General features: G+C 36.1%; 2 protein-coding genes across 2 annotated transcripts in view; both read left to right on the top strand.

The window, feature by feature from the left end:
• Window positions 1–17,010, top strand: part of LOC138314777 (A-kinase anchor protein 9-like) — a 118,351-nt gene that overhangs the window by 12,139 nt on the left and 89,202 nt on the right.
• Window positions 1,147–16,193, top strand: LOC138314778 (golgin subfamily A member 4-like). The gene is made up of 2 exons (XM_069255310.1): window positions 1,147–5,070; window positions 5,420–16,193. Exons 1-2 carry the CDS (start codon window positions 1,273–1,275, stop codon window positions 9,935–9,937), a joined length of 8,316 nt encoding a protein of 2,771 aa, XP_069111411.1. The 5' UTR covers window positions 1,147–1,272; the 3' UTR covers window positions 9,938–16,193.

The following is a 17,010-nucleotide window of genomic DNA, read 5'->3' on the forward strand; positions in this document are numbered from 1 at the left end:
AGTCCAGTCTTATCAGGACTTGATTGATGCGAGTAAACGTGAGGTAGAGGAATTAAAGCAAGCTTTAAACATGGAACGAACTACTGCAGGAATGTTAGAGAAGCAATGTGAGGATCTTCGATCTGATCTGGAAAATGAAAGGTCAAATGTCAGAATTTTGCAAAGTCAGTATGAGGATCTAAAAACAGAACTTGAAATGGATGAGTCAAAATTAGCAAAAGAATGTAAGAAATTTAAATCTGAGCTGGATAAGGAAAGATCAAATGTTGAAAAAATGGAAAAGCAATTTCAGGATCTCAATACTAATCTTGAAAAGGAAATATTACAAGTAGGATTATTAGAAACTCAATGCAAGGATCTCCAAATGGAACTTGAAACAGAAAAGTCAAAGGTTGGAACATTAAAAACTCACTGCAAGGATCTCCAAATGGAATTTGAAACAGAAAAGTCAAATGTCGAAACATTAGAAACACAATGCAAGAATCTCCAAATGGAACTTGACACAGAAAAGTCAAATGTTGGAACATTAGAAACACAATGCAAGGATCTCAAATCAGAACTTGAAATGTAGAAACACAATGCAAGAATCTCAAAATGGAACTTGAAACAGAAAAGTCAAATGTTGGAACATTAGAAACACAATGCAAGGATCTCAAATCAGAACTTGAAACAGAAAAGTCAAATGTTGGAACATTAGAAACACAATGCAAGGATCTCAAATCAGAACTTGAAACAGAAAAGTCAAATGTTGGAAGATTAGAAACTCAATGCAAGGATCTCCAAACAGAACTTGAAAGAGAAAAGTCAAATGTTGGAACATTAGAAACACAATGCAAGGAAAATCAGAACTTGTCAAATGTTGGTACATTAGAAACACAATGCAAGGATCACAAATCAGAGCTTGAAACAGAAAAGTCAAATGTTGGAAGATTAGAAACTCAATGCAAGGATCTCCAAACAGAACTTGAAACAGAAAAGTCAAATGTTGGAATATTAGAAACACAATGCAAGGATCTCAAATCAGAACTTGAAACAGAAAAGTCAAATGTTGGAACATTAGAAACACAATGCAAGGATCTCCAAACTGAACTTGAAAGAGAAAAGTCAAATGTTGGAACATTAGAAACTCAATGCAAGGATCTCAAATCAGAACTTGAAACAGAAAAGTCAAATGTTGGAACATTAGAAACTCAATGCAAGGATCTCAAATCAGAGGTTGAAACAGAAAGGTCAAATATTGGAATATTAGAAACACAATGCAAGAATCTCCAAATGAAACTTGAAACAGAAAAGTCAAATGTTGGAACATTAGAAACACATTGCAAGGATCTCAAATCAGAACTTGAAACAGAAAAGTCAAATGTTGGAACATTAGAAACACAATGCAAAGATCTCCAAACTGAACTTGAAACAGAAAAGTCAAATGTTGGAACATTAGAAACTCAATGCAAGGATCTCAAGTCAGAACTTGAAACCGAAAAGTCAAAAGTTGAAACATTAGAAACTCAATGCGAGGATCTCAAATCAGAGGTGGAAATTGGAGGATCAAATTTAAACAAATATTGTGAGGAACTCAAATCTGAATTGGAAAAGGAAAAGTCCAATACAAGAATATTAGAAACACAGATTGAGGATCTCAAAACAGAAACTGAAACAAACAGGTCAAGGTTGGAAAAGCAATGCAAGGATTTAAAAGCTGATCTTGAAACCGAACGGTCAAACACTGTCTTATTAGAAAAGCAATGTAAAGATTTCAGTTCTAAATGCTCTGCTTTGCAATTGCAACTTATTGAGCAGAAAGAATGTTGTAAACTTGTGAACTCAGAGTGTGAAGAGCAAAAGGAACAGTATCAGCAACTCTGGGACACTCTTGAGAAGGAAAGAAATACTCAAGAAAACGAGATCTTGTCTTTGAAATCTTTGATGACTCAAGAAAGCGAGAATTATTATGAAAGGGAAGAAAACTTTGCTCAGAGGTTTGATGCTGTTAATAAGGAGTTGGAAACGCTGAGAATCAAGGACCGGAATTATGAGGAACTCCAAATAAAACACAATCAGGTAACATCCATACTAGAGGCTCTCCACAGTCAGGTCGAGCGCGACACCGAAGGTCACAAAACGGAAAAGTTGGTCATGGTTCATCGAATGGAACAGGAGCGTAAAAGTTTTCAAAGTGAGCGACAGGAACTTGTCAGTAAGTGTGAAAAACTTCAAGACTCTTTGGCAGGAGTTGAACAAAATCTTGACTCACTTAATTTGGAATATCAAACAAAGTTTCAGGATTTCTGCACAGAAAAAGATGAGTTTGAAAATGACCTTGAAAGTTTGAGATCTGAATTGGAGGAAACATTCAACAAGGAGAGAACATGTCTTCAAGAGCAATATGTAAAGTTAGAAAGGGAAAAAGGTATTGCAGAAAAACAATTTTCAATAGAAAAGCAACAGTTAGAGGAATCCATCCAGTGTTTGAAACATGAGAATACTGAGCTGGCGGGTGAAAATTTGACTCTAAAAAGTAACAAACAAACTCTAATAGAGGAGAAAACATATTTGGAGGAAAATTTAAGGAAAATTGAGTCAGAACTGGATCAACAAAGACAACAAGATAGGCTTGCACAGCAAAAGTTCGAATCTACGAAACTCAATTTTGAAACACAGATGGAAAGTACAAGAAGAGCTCTAGAAACTGAAATAGAAACATTGAAAAAGGGCAAAGTGGAGTTAGATCAAAAAATTGTTGAGGAAGTAGAAACCAAAGAGAGGCTTTTGAAAGAGTGTGAAAGTCTGCAGCACTACAACAATGAACTGGTTTTAAAGTTTAAAACTTTTGAAACTGAATCTGAAAAGAAAATGTTAGAAATGAAAGAAGAGAGTTGTTTTCTGTGTGGTCAATTGGAGGAAATACAGTTACACTTAGAGGAAACTGTCAGGAAGCATACAGAGGAAAAACAAAGTCTGGAAAACCAGTGTACGGAATTAAGAGAAGAAGTGAATGTTAAGCAAAACGTTGTTGATGAGCTGAATGTGGCTCTGAATTTGGCAAAAAGCAAGTGTGATGAGTTGGAGAAGATGCATTTGGAAAAGAACAGTCAGTCTCAGGCTTTATTTGAAAAACTTGATTCTACCAACAGAGAAAATGAGGATCTGGTTGAGAATTTTAAACAACATGTGGAAGACCTGGAAGCAGAAGTGAAAATACTGCATCAGCAAGTTAAAGATTCTGACAAGCAAAACATTGAGAAAGAAAAAAGTATTGAAAGTTTTCAGGAAGAGGTCACTGATTTGACAGAGAGCAGAGATTTTTACCAGGCAGAACTGACATCCACAACAGAAAAGTTACGCCTAGCAGGAGATGCTCGAGAGTGTCTGAATACCGAGATAGAAAGCCTGAAACAAGAGGTCAACGACTTAAAAAGGAATAAACACGATCTCCTTAGCCAGGTGGAGTCTCTTAAAAACAACATGACTGAAAATGACAGTATTAGTGAGGACTTCCTGAGTGATCTCAAATCGCTCACAGCCGAACGTGATGGGGAACTTACAAAGAACAAGGAATTAATTCATGAGCTGAAACTTCGCAATGAACGGTGTGAGAAGTTGATCATTGCAAGAGAGCAACTTCTAAAAGAGTTGAATGCGTCCGAGCAACTCCAAGCAATGCTGGAAAAGGAAAATGAGGACATCAAGAAAGGAAATCTTACTTTAATTCAAGAATGTGCTGCATTGAAGGAATTAGAACTGCAGCTAAAACAGGATTTAAAACAAAGGGTTAATAATGAAGAAAAACTCAGAGAAGAACTGAAAGATTTGAGACAAAAACTCAATGATCTAGAGCAGGAGAAGTCTAATATTTCACTTGATCAGGGGATGCTAGTGAACGAAAACCTGGAGGATAAGAACCAAGCTTTAGAACAGGAGATATCACATTTGAAGGAGAATCTGGCTCAGATAGGAGAGGAACGCGACAATCTGCTGAACATTCACGAGGCAATGGCAGAGGATCTCTCAGAAATGCAGCACAAGTACGAAACAGTTCAATCTCTTATGGAAGATACTAAAAAGGAGTGTCGAAAAGAGATTGAAAAACTACAAGCACAGCTTGGGAATGTTAATTCTGACATGACAGCCATGAAGTCTTCACTTGAGCTGCTGGAAGAAGACCTTAACCTGTCACATGATCAAAAAGCAAGTTTGGTACTGAGGCTGACTCGGGAAGAAAGTCGATTGCAGCAAACAAGTCCAGGAAGTCCGGATGACTCAGAGGATTCGTATAAGTCTCAGAAAGACATGAGGAATCAAAGAGTAGCTTCAGGAACTCAGAGGATCCCTGCTGATATCCCAGTCTTCATGGAGGATCAGCAAGAGCAGGTCTCAGTGTCTGGATTCTTTCAAGTTGAACCTCACACTGATGAGGACACTGTGGCACAGTATGAAAAAAATATTGAGGATTTAACAAGAGAACTAGAAAATGTTAAATTGGAGAATATACAGCACCAGAAATCATATCAGGAGGAGAAAGCAAAATTACAAAGAAAAATCAAAGACCTTGAAAAAATAAAAAACGGTGATGACCAAAGTTCCTGTGATGACAGAACTTCTGAACTTGTGCCACAAGAGGCTGATATAGAGACTTCATACTCAGAAGTTGCTGGATTGTCTGCTCAGGAACAGGAAGACAAGATAGAGGCAATAGTGGAAGCAAGAATAACCAGACGTATTGAAGGGATGAAATATGAAATGGAAGAAAAAGTTGCTTTTGAAATCAGAAGCAAAGAGGCAGAAGTTGCAGACAAGTATGACAAGGAATTCAAGAAGTACAAAAAAGAAATGGAAGTCTACATGAAACACAAATTTGAGACAATCCGTGCTGAAAAAGATACTGCTTTCCTCAAGGCCATGCAGAAGGTCAACAAAGATGCTGATAAACGCATCAAAAAAGAGGTGGAGAGACAGAGGATAAAACTTCTGGAGGAGAGAGCTAATGAGGCAGGCGATGGGAGCTCTGATAGCAGCGGCAAAGTGGGAAGTCAGATTGGGGATGTTGTCGAGAAACTTCATCAAGAAAATCAGGTAGGTTTTATTTACCATACTTGAATCACTGGATTCTAATAAACTTTTCAAAAGGTGTTCTACAATTTTAATTGATTATCAATGCTCAAATCTTTCATTGATCGATACAGTTTTCTTTCAAAAGCAAAAATTTATTGTTGAAATTTTTATCCAAGCTAACATAATTTTAAATTGTATGTTAAAAAAGGCAAATCAGTAGATAACAAAAATCTAAATTATCTGACATAATGTTGTGATATTTGAAATATTGATGATAGCAATGAAAGTAGAAATACAATATAAAACAGATTTTGATATTTCTATTAGAGTATTACTTGATTTTAGTAACCTGTGTTTGTTGTTATTACAGGATTTGGCCGAGGCACGGGATGCTCTTCTTCAGCAGGTGGCGCTCTCTCATCACAACCAGGAACGTCTTCAGGAGGAGCTACGTATCATGCGTGGAGACGAGGACAGCATTCATAGTGACTTTCCTGACAACATACCAGGAGAGAGTGTAGTGAGTGAAGGAGGGGACTACATACAGGAATCAGATAATGATATCAGCCATGCAAAGTTCTCTCGGCCGACCTACGATAGTACATCGGTCATGCTAGACTGGGAGCTCTCGCCACTGGTTTCCTTTGATTATGGTCGGGATGAAAATGATTCACTGGAATTTGTGGAACATTTTGAGTGCAGGAGACCACGTTGCCGTCTTATTCGACAGAAATTTCAAGAACTTTTTGACGCTTTGCCTGGCTCTGCAGGGACATCAGTTACAGGTGATACAGAGGAGGAAAATTTTAATTCTGATGACAGTGATTCTGAAACTGATTCAGTGATATTACAAAAGGAAGCAGTTTCCAAGGAAGGCAGCTTCCATCCTGAGGAAGCTCGGGCAGGATATGTAGCAATGGATTCAATGGATCCCAAAAATGTTCCTATCTCCTCTGAAAAATCTGGATTTTTTCTTGGAAATCAAAAAGACAACCTTGATAATAACTTTCTTCATCATGAAACTGAGAAATCACAAACAGACATAGTCCTGACACCTGAAGCAGGTGTAGGCTTTCAACCAGAGGAAGGATTTGTAAATGTCAGTGGAACTGATGTTAATATTGGATGTGGTGCAAGGAGTGAGTTTTTACCAGAGGATGAAAGGATAGTTGGTGGGGAAAATGTGGAGAATTTTATAGTTGATGATGTCTTTGAATCTCAAATAGTACCAGAAACAATGTCAAGGGAAACAGATTCTCAGAGGATGAGCATCATATCAGGAGATGACAAAGAAATAATTCCAGAAAGCCTTGCTGTCTGTGAAAGTAAGTCACTTGTCGATGCAAACAGGTTTCAGCCTGAGGTTGAATTTCATGTGGAATCCTCTCCTCGGACACCTGGAATTGATATCACGGAAGGCTTCACAAGAGAGGCCGATGAATTTGAAAATGAGGACATGTTTAAGGCAGGTGATGGTTTCAAGCCTGAAAAGGATGATTTCAGTCTTGAGCAGGACCTTGTCGGGGACATCATGCCCATTACACCTACCAGTGAACTGGAGAGTGAACTAGTGAGAGAGGCATTACGTAACGCAGCTCAAATGGTAGCACCTCCTTATGTAGCCAAGACCGACATATGTAAGGCCCCCGTTTCAGAAAAGGTGGAATCTAGGTTAGCACAAAAACATCAACTGGTGAAAAGATCGAAATCTGCACCATCTACAGAGGGTTTTATTGAGGAGTCAGATGAGGCGAAGGAAGATAAATTTATTAGGTCAGCTGACTGTATGACTTTGACAGCATTACACAAAGATGGGAACCCTCTAAATGAGTCTGAACTCCTCCAAGGGTCTTCTCAGCAGCCGAAGCAAAATGAAATGCCATCAAATCAGAAACATAGAAGCCCTACAAAAACTGTGGCAACAGACAGTAAAACTGAGTCAGAAATTATACAGAGACTCAGAAAAGACAAGAAAATTTTGGAGGACAAGGTAGCTAGTCTACTGAAGGAAAAACAGAATCTAAACGATAAACAAAGGGAGATAACCCTACAGTTAGAAAATGAAACTTTATCCAGGCAACATCTAGAGCAGGAACTCATGGGCATCAGTGATAACTTTGAAAAATTGCCAGTCAGTGTTGCTGCTAAGATAACCAAACCAGAGGTCTTGGAAACAGATCTATTACAATCTAAACTGGACATTGAATCACAGTGTAAAGCTTTACAAGGTGAGATTTCCAGTCTGGAAACAAGTATTTGTGAAAAAGATGAACTATTGAAATTAGAAAGAGAAAACTTTGATGGAGAGACTAAATCTCTCTTATTGAAAATCAAGGATTTAGAAGAAAGACTTCATTCTGAAGAATACAATTCCATAAAGTCTAAAACAGATTCTGAACAAGAGATAACCGAGCTCCGCCAAAGGATAGCTGCATTAACATCTGTCCTAGAGCAGGATGAGACTAAGATTGACTTAGACAAACAAGTGGATTCTCTGGAATCCCAAGTGAAGGAACTTGTGTCAGACAAAAACCAGCTACAACACAAATGTAAGGAATTAGAGGGAATGTTGAGAGAGACGCAAATGGTGGCTCTCAAGGAGAAAACAGAACTTGACAAAGAGCTTGAATCCATCGAAGGCCGCACTCTAATGCTGTCGTCTGCTAACCAGGATTTAAAATCAAAGTATGTTGAAATGTCTAACATGCAGGTAGATTTAATGGAAGAAAAGAAACAGCTTCTGGAGGAGAAACAAGCACTTAAAAGTCATTTAAATGAAGTCCTGCTTGATAACCAGAGCCTGCAGACAACTTGTAATGACCTTGAGGGCTTGGTTCAAAGGACAAAAGATGCTTCAATTACAATGGAAGATCAACTGAAATTATTGGAAGACAATTTATGTGAAACAACTGCAGCCAAACAGGAACTGCATTTACAATGTATGGAGCAGGAAAGTAGACTCAGGGCCTACGGAAGGAGTTCAGAGTTGAAAGGGTTGTCGTGGGAACAAAAGGGTACCCAAACAGAGAATGCTGTCGGGGAGGAGACTGATACTGCATTACAGGAATCTACCAATAAGATTGAGGGGCTTGAAGCACAGTTGAAAGAAAAAGAGCGATATGTCCATAAACTTCAGAAAGACTTGGAAAAATCCCTCTCCTCCTCTGAAAAGCAGAAGGATTTCATGCAGGTAAAGTCTGGGTTGGAACAGACATTGAGAGAGAAAGACAACTACATAAAGAAATTGGAAGAACATTTCTTAAGACAGGGACCATTATCAATACCAACAAGTGGGCCATCCATGTTACCAGTGGAATCAGAAAGTGAGGAAACGTCGTCTAGTGGGGACAGTGTAGCACCACATGTGGTGATTGAAAATGTGGAAGAGCATGGTCTTCTGCAGGCTCACAGCACTGAAGCAAATATTGGAGAGGATCATTCTGAGAGACAAAGTGATGTAGAACTTAAGATTGAGGATCTTGCTGACCACTCATTGGTCAGTGAAAGTGATCTTTCACACATCAGTGTAGGTAACCTCTCTCGTGTTAGTGTTGGAGACATAAATGAACTGTCCACAGCCAGTGCTGGGATGCAATCACTTCCTGAAGATAAAAACTTCGGCAGCAAATCTATTTCTGACAAAGGACCAAAACTTGTGGCAGCTATATCACATTCCAGTCCTATCGCCTCCCCTAGAATTATCTCCCCTCGTGCCCCATCCACTTGTTCTAACACAGGCAGCTTTAACAGTTCTGAGAGATTACATGCTGGCTTCATCACAGAGGAGGATGGCCATCTCGAGTCTAAACATTCCGAACTTGTAGACGAGATCGCAAGACTCCGGAAAGATCTTAGTGAAACACAAGCAATTTACACAAAAGAAAATGTGTTGTTGAAAGAAGCACTCGATAAGGATGGTTCGTCTCGCGAGGCTACTAAAAGTAAATCCAGTGTTAGCTCCATGAGTTTTGATTCTGACTCAAGTCAAGAGGTTACAAGACTAAGACAAAAAGTCGCCACTTTGGAGGAAACTAACAAAATGCTTCAGATAGAAAATGAGCGATGGTTACGTCGGATTCAGGACCAGGAACAGGTTGTGATTGAACTGCGTGAATTATTAGGCCGAGACGAACCTAATTCTGACCAAACTGATAGCGTGTTCGGTAAACAGATCACCCTCCTACAAAACCAGAGAGATCACCTCCTGGAAAAAATACACGATTTTGAAATGAAAAATCAGCGACTGACTCGCAAATTGGGTGACAATAGTATTCTCGAAGAAAGTTTAAGGCGTGAAAAGGATTTATTGTATGCCAAGTTGTGTGAAAAGGAGGATTTGGAGCGCGAGTTGTCTGAAAAACGATTAGCTCTAGAAAAACAGCGACACTCTCAGGAGCAACTAGAGGAAATATTGTATCACAAGAATATAACTGAGAAGGAGTTGATGAGACAGAAACGTCTTCTGGAGGAGGAACTAACGGAGATTGAATCCAAACTTCAGGAAAAAGAGGAGCTACTTGAACGACAGAAAAATACTCTCCTTCGGGATATCAAACGGCGGGGCTCGTCCCCACCAAAGTTACTATCTGGTAGTTTTAGTGTGGCGTTAAATGATGATGGATCTCCGGCCTCATCTACATTTTATCTGGAGGGGACCCCATCAACTTCAACACCGAAAAAACCAGAAGCAACGGCCTCACCCAGGGAACTCGGTCGTCTGGAACTGCAGGTGCAGGAGGCTGAGCGTCAACACGCAAACGCGATTCAGACCCTGAGGCAGAGTTTAGGTGGTAATCCAGAGAGCCAGCAGGGGGACACAAGACAGCGATATCGTGGACTTCTGACATCGCTCAGGAAGGAACACTTACATAAGGTGCCCGAGTCGTAGACTCCATACCTCACCTAACCTCACCTGGTCCCTCGATATCTCCAGTACAGTCCTCCATCATACAGAGTCATTCTAGTCATTGCGTGTTGTTATTGTCTTTTCTATTGATTTCACCATTATTAAAAATTGAAGAACAGATCTCTAATAGATTTTCTTTTTTAAAAGACAACGAAATATAGACAAAATGACAAAATCATTACCACATTTGAATTTGATAAATGTGTTTACCCTATGTCCATGAAATTGTTTGAAATTGCAAGTAGCCATACCTGAACATGAATTAATAGATTAGGAGTTAATTTAATTGGTCATGATGTAATACATATGGCCCTAATGACTCTATATTAGGTGGATCATTGTACTTGTGTATTTTGGGGTTACCAGTACCACCGGGGCTTCAGTAATTGACTTTGGTGATGGGCATGCATGCTTACCTCTCTATAGTCTGGATATACAACTACGCAGAATATTGAGGAATTTACCACAAACTGCTGTAAATCACATTAGTTTTACAAACATGTATTTTATCATAAATTTAACTGCAAAATTTGTACTTACTTTTCTGTTACACAATATTTAGCTCATTCACCCCCAAACTTTTGTAATGGACTGGTCTGGTCTTTGATTTACAAGGGTCTAATTGTGTCATCAGGGGTGAAGGGTTTATCCTTTTATTTTGCTTAAAGTTGAAATCAGCTTTGTGTATACATATGCAATTTCTTCAAAACGCAATAGAAATCTCTTTTTAAAAAGAAAGGAATTTAAAAGAGAATTCTGCAAAGACAAATTGATATTTCATAAGAAAAAGTGATTAACAGTAATGTGGTTATTAGGTATGTTGTATCATGCAATACAATTATTCTCTATAGATATCTCCCTAAATGTTTTTGCTACGTTGGCACATTTCACATTTAATAATTAACAGAGGTGCCATTGACAAATGTACACATGATAAAAATTAATCTAGAGTTAAAAATCTTCTTTTTATAAACTTGTCCAATGACTTCATGTTCAAGTTTCCAAAGGAGTGATTCATGATAGAGAATTTTTGTTTATTGTACTGGTGGCTCTCGATAACAAAAGATTAATATGGTTCTCAACTTGCATGAATAATTATTTAGAATAATATTTATATGTCCTATAAGATTATTACCATGTATGTATAAGAAAGTTGTGATAAGGGATACTATTTCTATGATGGTAATGGCCTTTGTTTAAAGTGGGTTTTAATTAAGGCTATCAACGCTTAGCTGGTTACTTGGTCAGAAGATTTTTGAGTAACTGGTTAGTGAATTCCTGACTGGTTTGACAGCCTTAGTTATAGTACATACCAAGTGTTTGTAATTAATGTGATAAAACTATCTACAAAGCTTCTTGTGATCTATGTGTATTCTTGTGAAAAATACCCTGGTGCCATGTATATCTTGTGATGCTGTTAATTATGTTTAATTAAGACAGTATTAGCTAATTATGTAATATAATAAGATATGAATTATATTCTATGCATGATTTAACGCTGGTAAAATGCATCTTGATGGGCTTGAATTATCAAAATATTTACAAAGTCTTATTCTGAAGGTTACAAATTCATTCCTTATTTATGAATCCACTGTTAAACTGGCATTACTTTAAGGATGAAACATTTCTTAATTAATGCATTACTGACAGATGACTGTATGAAGTTAGCTGCAGAATCAAAATCAAATTCTGTGTGAATGAATTGTAGAAGGGCAGATTTTTTCATTGAATGCCTAATGGCAGCAAATAAAGCAGCTTGTATGCTGTTCCTCAAAACATGTATATTCATAGAAGATATGAATGATTAATTTTAAATAACATCTGCACATTCTATTGATCACCGAATCATTGATGTAATGTAATTTCTATTTACCTGTGAGGCAGACATATCTTTAAATCACCTGTAATCAGATATACTATCTATTGTATGTATTAACATGGTTACACTCTGCTGATTCATATTAACACTGTTATGATCATGACCTTGGCACTGTGATGTCCTTCACACTCTTATGACCTCTGCACTGTAATGACCTTCACACTATGATGACCTTACATGCTGTGATGACCTTTACATTGTGATGACCTTCACTCAGTTGATTCGTTGTACTTTGATGGTACAACTCACTTTTTATTTTGGATATTCCCTAAAAATTTTACGCCTGGATGATTTTGGCCATTTTCATACTCTGATGATTCTGATCATCGACACACTGATGATTCTGGTCATTGTCACACTCTGATGATTCTGGTCATTGTCACACTCTGATGATTCTGATAATCGACACACTCTGATGATTCTGGTCATTGTCACAATCTGATGGTTCTGATCATTGTCACACTCTGATGATTCTGGTCATCGACACACTCTGATGATTTTGGTCATTGTCACACTCTGATGATTCTGATCATCGACACACTCTGATGATTCTGGTCATTGTCACAATTTAGAAGATGTGGTACCTCACACCTCACACACCCAGTCACCTATCACCTACTACACGCTGAGTGGTAAAGGAATCGGTTGGTGTAGGATTTTCATTGAACTTCATCGTAAAAAATATCACGTGAAATTCTACGTATAGTTGAGTTTTTTTTACTGTTGCAAACATCCATCTATTCAAACATCCAAAGGAGTTTGGTAAGTGATCTGTTTCTTGCTATGAAATTTTATGGAATATGCTCTAAAACTGCTTAGGCTTATATATGATATACAGTCGGAATGGAGTTCTCTAGCTCCAAGTCAATGTGACAATGGTTTTAGTGAAAAAATGCTTTGAAAATTTTATATATTAATTTGGAATCGTATATTAATTTGGAATCATAATAGCAGACCAAGAAATTCACATTTAGCTCATAAACAAAAGTGTTAAAAACTACTTGATGATGTTTATAGTGGCAGCTGCCTTGTAACATCAACAAATAATTAAAAATATATATAATTGTGATAGTTGTGGATTTTTACAGTAACCTCCCTTTATTTGTAGTTGTCTCCCTTATAATGATTTAAAAGGATAGTTTTGAATCATACAGGTTACGTTGAAGAATCCAGTTTGTGTATGTTAATTCATATTGATGTCTCAATCTTATGCAATGTTATAGAAATCCATGTGGCTTTTGTGGAGCAAATTTTGACCGGTGGGGTGCTATACGTATTCAGGTGTTTATACCTCACTTTGACTTTATATATAAACTACACAACCTGAGCACTGTAATTGTAATGATGTTTTAGTCTCTACCACAAGTCTATATCACTGTAGCTAACGTTGTGAGATTCACTCTCTGAACCAGACCCTTAGTTCACCTAACCTTTGTAGAGAGGTACTGGACTGCTTTCATGGATGTGTTGATAGACATGGAATAACATTTAAAACATATATGAATTACACAACACCTTTAAAGGGAAAATCCATTCAGATTAATTCTGTTACATAACCACAAAGTAAAATATGGCATAAATGTATTGTTCTACATTTCTTATGAAACATATAACATATAATACATTTCTTATGAAACATATAACATATAATATTCACAAATTCTGCGTCATTGTTGAGTATTTTAATTGATACCATTGAAATTCCAAATGGTATAGCAATACGATTAAGAAGGTATGATATGTACGCTGTACCAATACCCGAGCCAAGGTCACGTACGTTAAACAAATATAAATGAAATATATAACGACTTAGCAGTTGATGAAATGATTTTTTTGGCAAAAAGACAATTTACCTAATAAGACAGACAAATTATTGTTAGAGCGATTTAAGTATAGTTCTGGACAATAGTTGCATTACTCCATGAGCAAGGGTCAGGGTACGGCATACAACATGTTCGACCACAATGTGTAATGGCGGACAGCGAGCAAGTTTGAACATTTCACACTCATTTCACCACCATGGGCTTTTCTTGCATATCACAGTAAGACCGTCCATTAGAACTGGTTTGTTTCTGATATATGTGCAAATTTCAACTGTCTCTTAGACTGAATTGTCCCTTTAATAGAAGTCATAAGAACTGTTCTGAACCTGATATATTTATTTGTCCACCCTAACTGAAGTTATTAATGTAGTTTAAGATGGATACTACTAATCTTTATTACCTAGTGAAGGATTTAGTAGATTTATTAATTCTATAGCCATGCATCCATGAAATTTTACTCAGAAGATATTCTCTGTCCTGAACTATATACTCTGATTATATATAATTACCAGCACGCTGTACATAGTATAGAGGATATGGAACATCCCTAGGTAGTTAGGTGCACAAGCATAATATCAGTAATCATAATTAAAAACATTCACACTTTGCACACAAGATCTAACTTCAGTCTCAAAGTTTCACTAAATTTTTATAGCAAACTGTTTCCGTCCTAATACATAAACTAGCTACCACCTGTGTGTTACCCACCTAATTTCCTTATGAAGAATGTATACTGTAGGTATTTATCGTTGTGTCCAGTTAACTTACTGTAAAATGTCACTGATAGAATGTGATGACAGGTATACACATTTGTGTCAAAATTTTTGAGTATTTTTTATTAATATTTCATAGATTGTGTAATTATGTTATATTTCCTTTTCAAAGTGGAGGAGTTTCTTTTTTCTATTTTAACGACATTTCAGTCATGACATTTTAGTAATTATTATTTAAGGATATATGCTACCTTTATATTTCAACAAGTTTTTCAAAAAGTGTTTCAAACTGAGACCCTTCGTGCCAACTTATATAGACCAGCCATTATAGTTTGGATGTGCTAGATCAGCTCCATGTCAGAGATGTAAGGGAGATAACAAATGAGATTTGCATGGTGGCATTTACCCATAAATGAAAATATTCAGAGCAACTATTCTCAAATATCTCTGGAATAAACAGATGTTTTTGACATCTGTGTGAATAAATAATGGCAAATCTGTTAGCGGTATTTGTAAATATCATTTGTTGTAATATTGATATTACAGTGTATAAATTAAAAGGTTACGAAAGCTTGTAAATGAGGCACATTAAATTTCTAAAAATGTGTCATATTTAATGCCTTCAATAATTTGTGTGAAAAACTAGTCATTTTATAATTTAAAAAAAAAATGTTTTTTTTCTTTTTCTGTTTTATTTTTTATGTAAAATATGTTTTATAGATTTTGTTACTAATTTTTACAATTACTCAAATTGGCTTCAAATTATACTGCATTTAATGTAAAGTTAGAAAATGTAAATCAATTTAAGTTTGAATTATGTTATCTGATGGAAAAAATGTTATTATATTCTTAATTGTTTCTTAGGTAAAATGTTTTGTATGTCACAAGAACTTCAGAAAAGTAGTAGCTAGTTGATTAGATCTGAGTTAGTTACCCTGTCAGTCGGTCAAGTTTTGAAACCTACGAGATGTTACACAATATGTTATGATATTCATTTATCTATATAATCTGTCACTGTGGCCTTTCATGCTTAGATATATATTAATCATGATTTAGTTTGCTTTTATCATTATCTGTCTCAAAATCTACAAACTTGTTTTTATGTATCATATTACAAATTTGTTATATGTTCATTTGAGTTATCTCCCTTCCATCACAAGGGGAGAAGTTATTCTGTGTTTCCTTAAATTATGTAAAAAGTATCAAATACTTCACCTTTTTCTCATAAACAGAATATTTTGTGATAATATTTACTCACTGAAACCTGCTATATGGTTTGGATTAAAATTTTGTTTTTGATAAAATTGGTGTGTTATTCTTTATTATCATGATCATCTCATCTTAGGTATAATCAGCTGTGTTCATTTTTATCACCATGGCAACTGATGTTGCTGACACAAGAAAGCAAGGGAAAGACGTAACTAACATACATTTAATTACAAATCTTTTTGTAATATTTGATAACAAATTCTTGGAAAATTTCATAGTTTTTGTTGTTGATTTTTTAGAACAATTTTCAAGATAAATATTTGTTTTTGTCTTTCGACTATATTTTCAAATGAACTCAAAATAAGTTGATGAAACTGATTAACTTGGATTTTAGCAGTAAGAATTTTGTTTCCAAACAATATCTTTCATTGTTTATTATTGTATGATTTGATTTTCTTTACACATTTTGAGGGGAACATATTGCATGAATAGTTGGAATTTTAAAGCTACTTATAACAAAATTGTTTATTAACAAATAACTGCTACTATTGATCATTAAGAAAATGGGGGAAAATTATTTCTATGAATTTAATATATGTTAGATCAATTGACTTAAGGAGAATAAACTGTTAGAAGAAAATTTTGATGGTTGGCTCAATCTCCTTATAGGTGCAGTTCACCGTACTTTGATTATGTAAATGATCTTCTATATAAACAGTACATGTCTTCCTGCCAGATAATACGCATTCTTTATTAGTTTGCCTCTCAAAGAGATGTGTGGGGACTTTTGGGATGACTCCTATATTGAGTTGGTTTTATTGATGGTGTTACATTGGTGTTAATAGAAGTGTTGAAAGGCTGTATCCATAGCACTTGACATAGATTTTGCATAAATGAAGAATTATAATTATACCCCCTCCCCCAGTGATTCAGATTCGGGCTAATTTAAGACATTTTGCCAGTACTCTTCCAAAATGTTCTTACATATACATGTATAAGCCTTTGAAAATCCTTAACCATTCCAATAGAGAAGGTGCTAACAAAATTTTCTAAAAACCTGAAAATGGCCTAAAGATTTTGAAATTGGTATGAAACACATACTGCTTCCCCTAATGAAACTTGGTGGCAATAGTTGTTATATTTTTAAGTTAAGATCTATGTCATCTGTATAGTTTTGGTGCAAGTGTTGAAATAGGTGAGTTTTGATGTTCTTAACAAGCTAGTGTTAGGTGACCAGGGAGGAACTCCGCTCTTGTAATGAAATACATATTAAACACTTGTAAGCACAAAAATATTTGAGAAGATATATAACAAAACGCATATAAAATAAGATGGACACTGATGAATATATTTTCAATAGATTTCTCATCTGAATGCAAGGATTCGGGCTATTTTACCACACAGAGAGCTTGATATGGAAATATCTCTGTT

The sequence above is a fragment of the Argopecten irradians genome, chromosome 2 (assembly GCF_041381155.1).
Source record: "Argopecten irradians isolate NY chromosome 2, Ai_NY, whole genome shotgun sequence".
Classification (NCBI taxonomy): Eukaryota; Metazoa; Mollusca; class Bivalvia; order Pectinida; family Pectinidae; genus Argopecten; species Argopecten irradians.